Below are 1,723 nucleotides of genomic sequence, written 5' to 3' on the forward strand. Positions count from 1 at the left end.
ATTCTGAATGTATTTTAATAGACTGAATCATGCCATAAAAGAGCGCACTGTAAATGCGCACGCGCACTAGACTTCACGTAATGTGTGCACTCTGTAAGTTAGGTGTTTTGAACGTTTTTTTTTTTGTTTGTTTTTTTTTGCGTCGTGAGAATATTGAGCAAAATAGCTCACTTGTCATGGTGTTACTTAACTATATCATGTTATGAATAAACTAAACATTTTGAATTTTTGCCTCAGTGTGTTTCTTCTGAGTTTATATGTTCGGTCACGCTCATTTGTTCTGAAGTCTCGAGACAAACAGAGTGAGCCTCAGCGCGAGCTTGTATTCTGTATTCTGCTAACTTACTGCAGTTCTCTCTGATGATGCAGTAACTTACCGCGGGGGGAAAAACATCTTCGGTCTGTCCAATGATTGTAAACAGTCATAGGTCCGTCAGACTGAAGATATTTTAGCGGTAATGAGACCAAAAATAATTAAGACCCATCGAATCCGAATTTTAAGACTTTTTAAGGCCTTATATTAGGAAAACGTTATTTAAGACATTAAGACTTTTTAAGGACCCGCGGACACCCTGTCAGGTGATGCAAATGTTTGATTGGTTGAATTTTTTGTACAGCATCATGGGAAATGTAGTTTTTCACCACAAATTCTGCAATTAAACGTTATTATTTCACAAACATTTTGCTTCAACAAAACGGCTTCAACAAGAGCATATACTATTGATTAACAACCTCAGAGCTCACAACAGGTCTGTCTTTAAAGGTTTATTAGTTATCGTTAAAAAATCAATTTCCCGATGGAGAAAATGAATGGTGTTTTTACTTCCAGAACCTTTTGCACTTTATTTCAGAGTAATGTTGTGGTTATGGTTATTTGGTGATGCTCATGGTGCAGAAACTTTTCACTCACCTTAGCAGGGGTCTTGTTGCTGACCGGCATCCTCCTCGCTGCCATGCTAACCAGAGCACATGTGAAGGTGGAGGACAAGAGGATGACAGTGAACACTAGGACCCAAGGGAGAGAGCAGAGGTAGCAGGGGCCCCCGGAGGAGGTGCAGACCAGCACGTGAAGGGCCGAGCCAAACAAACACAGCAGGTAAAAGGGCAGAGAGAGCAGAGATGACGCCAGCGGGACATCCACAACTGCCTCCCTGCTCAAAGCCTCTGGCATGGCCAACATCAGAAAAAACAGCACCTGGAGAAAGAGAGAGAGAGAGAGCGCATTTCAATAACACACTCGCACACAAGGGCTCTGTTTACCGCTTGTATTAGCATTTGTCTAGGGTGATGCCATCACAAACTGCCATTTGAGACTGATAGCGTTTTACACCGGATATTAAAGTAAGTGATTTTTAGGGAATATCGCTCATAAAACGTCCCTGGCAGATATCACTGATATAGGTGTCCTGAGAAATCACACACATCTATATGACATCACAAGGCCCTGTGAACAGTAAAAAAGAATCTGGAAGTTTTAAGCCACTCAGAAATAATCTCTGCCTGTCAATCATTTTGCAAGTCTGGGTTTGCAGACACTGGATTGGCTGTTGTCTTTGGAGGGCGGGGTTTTGGAGAAATGGGGTTCACGCGCTGAAATCACTTACAGCACTTTAAAGCTCCTCCAGTATATATATATATATATATATATATATATATATATATACTACCGTTCAAAAGTTTGGGATCAGTAAGATTTTTCATATTTTTTACTGAAGTTTCTTGT

At 40.7% G+C, this 1,723-nt stretch overlaps 1 protein-coding gene across 1 annotated transcript in view; it reads right to left on the bottom strand.

Moving 5' to 3' along the window:
• LOC107688002 (GPI ethanolamine phosphate transferase 2-like) overlaps positions 1–1,723 on the bottom strand; it is a 145,138-nt gene that overhangs the window by 66,944 nt on the left and 76,471 nt on the right. Inside the window, 1 exon segment of the mRNA XM_016485536.1 lies at positions 911–1,195. Within this exon segment, the coding sequence (XP_016341022.1) occupies positions 911–1,195 (285 nt within the window).

This window comes from Sinocyclocheilus anshuiensis, unplaced genomic scaffold (assembly GCF_001515605.1).
Source record: "Sinocyclocheilus anshuiensis isolate Anshui unplaced genomic scaffold, SAMN03320099.WGS_v1.1 scaffold189, whole genome shotgun sequence".
NCBI lineage: Eukaryota > Metazoa > Chordata > Actinopteri > Cypriniformes > Cyprinidae > Sinocyclocheilus > Sinocyclocheilus anshuiensis.